Source organism: Emiliania huxleyi (genome assembly GCF_000372725.1).
Source record: "Emiliania huxleyi CCMP1516 unplaced genomic scaffold EMIHUscaffold_893, whole genome shotgun sequence".
In the NCBI taxonomy this organism is placed as follows: domain Eukaryota; phylum Haptophyta; order Isochrysidales; family Noelaerhabdaceae; genus Emiliania; species Emiliania huxleyi.
In genome coordinates this window covers 5300-8248 of record NW_005195351.1, presented here as the reverse complement: position 1 = coordinate 8248, position 2949 = coordinate 5300, and the positions used below count along the sequence as shown (strand labels likewise).

The 2949-nt window shown below is 66.8% G+C and overlaps 1 protein-coding gene across 1 annotated transcript; it reads left to right on the top strand.

The window, feature by feature from the left end:
- The first annotated feature begins 205 nt into the window (after positions 1–205).
- Positions 206–2058, top strand: EMIHUDRAFT_372445 (hypothetical protein). The gene is made up of 4 exons (XM_005757916.1): positions 206–223; positions 316–1216; positions 1544–1583; positions 1690–2058. The coding sequence occupies exons 2-4, from the start codon at positions 317–319 to the stop codon at positions 1794–1796; spliced, it is 1047 nt and encodes a 348-aa protein (XP_005757973.1). The 5' UTR covers positions 206–223; position 316; the 3' UTR covers positions 1797–2058.
- The last annotated feature ends 891 nt before the right edge of the window (positions 2059–2949 follow it).

The following is a 2949-nucleotide window of genomic DNA, read 5'->3' as shown; positions in this document are numbered from 1 at the left end:
TGTCGGGTTGTGACGAGTGGTGAGGGGACACGGATTGAAGATCCCTCACACCAAGATCGTGCAGGGCGGGGACACACGTCCCTAAATCCCATCTCGTCTCAGATTGACCGTTTTCTTTATTTATTTAAGGCGGCCGAGGAGGAGAGCGCCACATTTGGAATGAAAAAGGGCGGCCGAGGGGCGTACCAGGCACTTGACCGAGGGACTCACAACGCATCTTCAGGCTTCCATGCAGCCGGCCCCCACTCGCTCTCGTTGCCACGCACGCGCGCCATCTTCAACTAACGTGCCCTCGTGTCGCGCCCGCTGTCGTAGGATGGGACGCTACACCCTTCTCCTCCTCCTGGCCGGTTGCCAGCCAATCGCGTCGTCGACGGTGCTGCAGACAGACTCGATTCGTTTTGGCACGGGAAGCGAAGACTCGATACAGGTCGGCGTAGAGAACATCCAGCAGCCGTTTGCCTTCATCGGCGGAGCGTTCACGAAACTCACCTACAGCGCAAACTCGATGGACTTCGAGCTGCAGGCGGGCGGATCTACCGCGACGGCTTGCCTCGGCTTCGACTCTACGGACGAGTCCGGATTCATCGGAACGTCGTCGGACGGCACGAACAACTTCGGGATCGGATCGATCTCGGCGACGAAGACTTGCTCGATCGGGGGCGCGACCTTGTCCATCGACTGGACGTTCACGCTCTCGGCGTCCAACTCCAAGGCGCTCTCCCTGGCCATCACCGTCTCGTCATCAGGTGCCGCCGCCTCAGACGTCCAGGTCTGGTGGGGCACCCGCGACGATTGGGTCGGGACGACGGACCGGCCCGCAAAGGAAATTGGGTCCATCACCTCGGGCTCGAGCGGATTCACGTCCGCCGCCGGCACCACCGGCAATGCTGTGCAGGTCACCTCAGGCTCGGAAGGCCTCATCCTCTTCTCCGCCTCCCCGGGCGCCCGAGCCCTCCGGGCGTCCTGCTGCAATTTTGACAACCTCGTCTCCCTGGACCCTCAGACGACATTCAGCGGGACCGTCACCGACGACGGCTCGTACGGGCTCTTCCTACCCCTAGGCACCATCCCAGACGGTGGCTCAGCCTCTGCGAGTGTGGCCTACGCCGCCGGCGCCGTTGCCGACCTCGCCACTGTGATCGCGGAGGCCTTTCAGGCCGGAGGTGCGCCGTCGCTGCCGCCGTCACCACCAAGCCTGCCGCCGCCGCCGTCGCTGCCGCCGTCACCACCAAGCCTGCCGCCGCCGCCTCCGTCCGCCTCGCCGTCGCCGCCGCCTCCCTCCGCCTCGCCGTCGCCGCCGCCTCCCTCCGCCTCGCCGTCGCCGCCGCCTCCGTCCGCCTCGCCCTCGCCGCCGCCGTCCGCCTCGCCGTCGCCGCCGCCGCCTCTGCCGCCGCCTCCCTCCGCCCTGCCTGCGCCGCCGCCGTCCGCCTCGCCCTCTCCGCCGCCGCCGTCCGCCTCGCCGTCGCCGCCCTCCCCCTCGCCGCCGCCCCCTTCGCCGCCGCCGCCGTCGCCGCCGCCCCCCTCGCCGCCGCCGCCGTCGCCGCCGCCCCCCTCGCCGCCGCCGCCGTCGGACGATGACGGTGCGACCAACCCCCTCGCTCCCAACGCCTCACACTGCCCACCCATGTGCAGCACCCTCGCTCACCTCAGACGCACTGCCGACCTCTCTCCCCCCCGACGCCACAGATGAAGAAGACGAGGATGAGGACGACGACGACGACGACGACGAGGACATGTGGGGCGATGACGACGAGGGCGACGACGACGCAAAGTTCACCGGCTTCACCGCGTAAACGTTCCTCGCCTAGTCGCGCGAGAGGCTCTGTTCCAGCAAGGTGTCCCTGACGTCTCTCTGAGAGGCCAGTGAGGTGATCCACAAGTGGCTGTCGATCTAGTAGACGTGTGCGAGTTCCTCGCCTAGTCGCGCGAGAGAGAGGCTCTGTTCCAGCCAGGTAGGTGTCCCTGACGTCTCTGGCCGCTTGAGTGAGGAGCAGGAGAGAGAGAGCTTTTGTGGTGTTGGTGTACGCAATAACGGGACAGGGTGGCTGTTCTCTCTATCTCCCCTTCTAGCTCTTAGCATGAGCTGCGCCCTGTGTCCGACCCCGTTATTTAAGAAGCGGTGGCGCAACAAAATTCTTTCCGGGGGAAGTGCTCTTCGACATCGTCGCCTCCATCAACCGCGGCGAGGTGCACGAGTCGGCCACAAAGATTTGGGGCGACCTCAACCTCCTCGGCATCGAGAAGAGAGACGACGACGGCAACCTCACCGGCACCCGTCCCATCGGCATTCCCGCCGCGATCCGCCGCCTCGCCAACCGCGTGCTCATGAAGCATCGCAGCGCCGACATGTGCGACCTCTTCACCGGCGGCACGCCCGACATGAGACGCACGGTCCGCGACGGCATGCGCGAGATCTGCCTCCGCCCCACCGAGGACGGCGGGCTCGGCATGTCGGCGGAGGAGGCGGAGGCGCGCGTCAAGGCATGCAACATCCCCCTGCAGGTCGGCGTGGGACTCGCTGGCGGAGCCGAGGTGGCGATTCAGCTGCTGCAGGAGCATCTGCGGCGCAACCCCGGCCACGCGATCGCCTCGGACGACAAGCGCAACGGCTTCAACTGCATCTCTCGCAAGGCCATCTTTGCGGGCCTGCGGCGGTGGTTCCCGGAGCTCATCCCGACCGTCGCGCTGTGGTATAGCGAGCAGCGCCGCCTCTTTCTCTTCAACGCGGAGGCGCGGTGCAGCTCGGGCGACACCTTCATGTCGACCGAGGGCTGCGCGCAGGGCGATCCTCTCGGGCCCTTCCTCTTCGCCGTCGGCTATCATTGGACCCTGCTCGAGATGCAGGTGCGCAACCCGTCCGCCCTAGATTGCGCGAGAAGCCGACCGCCTTCCGCCCGTCCGGAGTGCCGGAGGTCCGATGCCCTCACTACTCGCTCTCCGACCCGA

Excerpts from the sequence above, each read along its gene's own strand:
- EMIHUDRAFT_372445 (XM_005757916.1), top strand. The coding sequence starts at position 317 with ATGGGACGCTACACCCTTCTCCTCCTCCTGGCCGGTTGCCAGCCAATC. Across the intron at positions 1,217-1,543 it reads GCCTGCCGCCGCCGCCGTCG|CCGCCGCCCCCCTCGCCGCC; the intron begins CTGCCGCCGTCA and ends CCGCCGCCGTCG. Across the intron at positions 1,584-1,689 it reads GCCGCCGTCGGACGATGACG|ATGAAGAAGACGAGGATGAG; the intron begins GTGCGACCAACC and ends CCGACGCCACAG.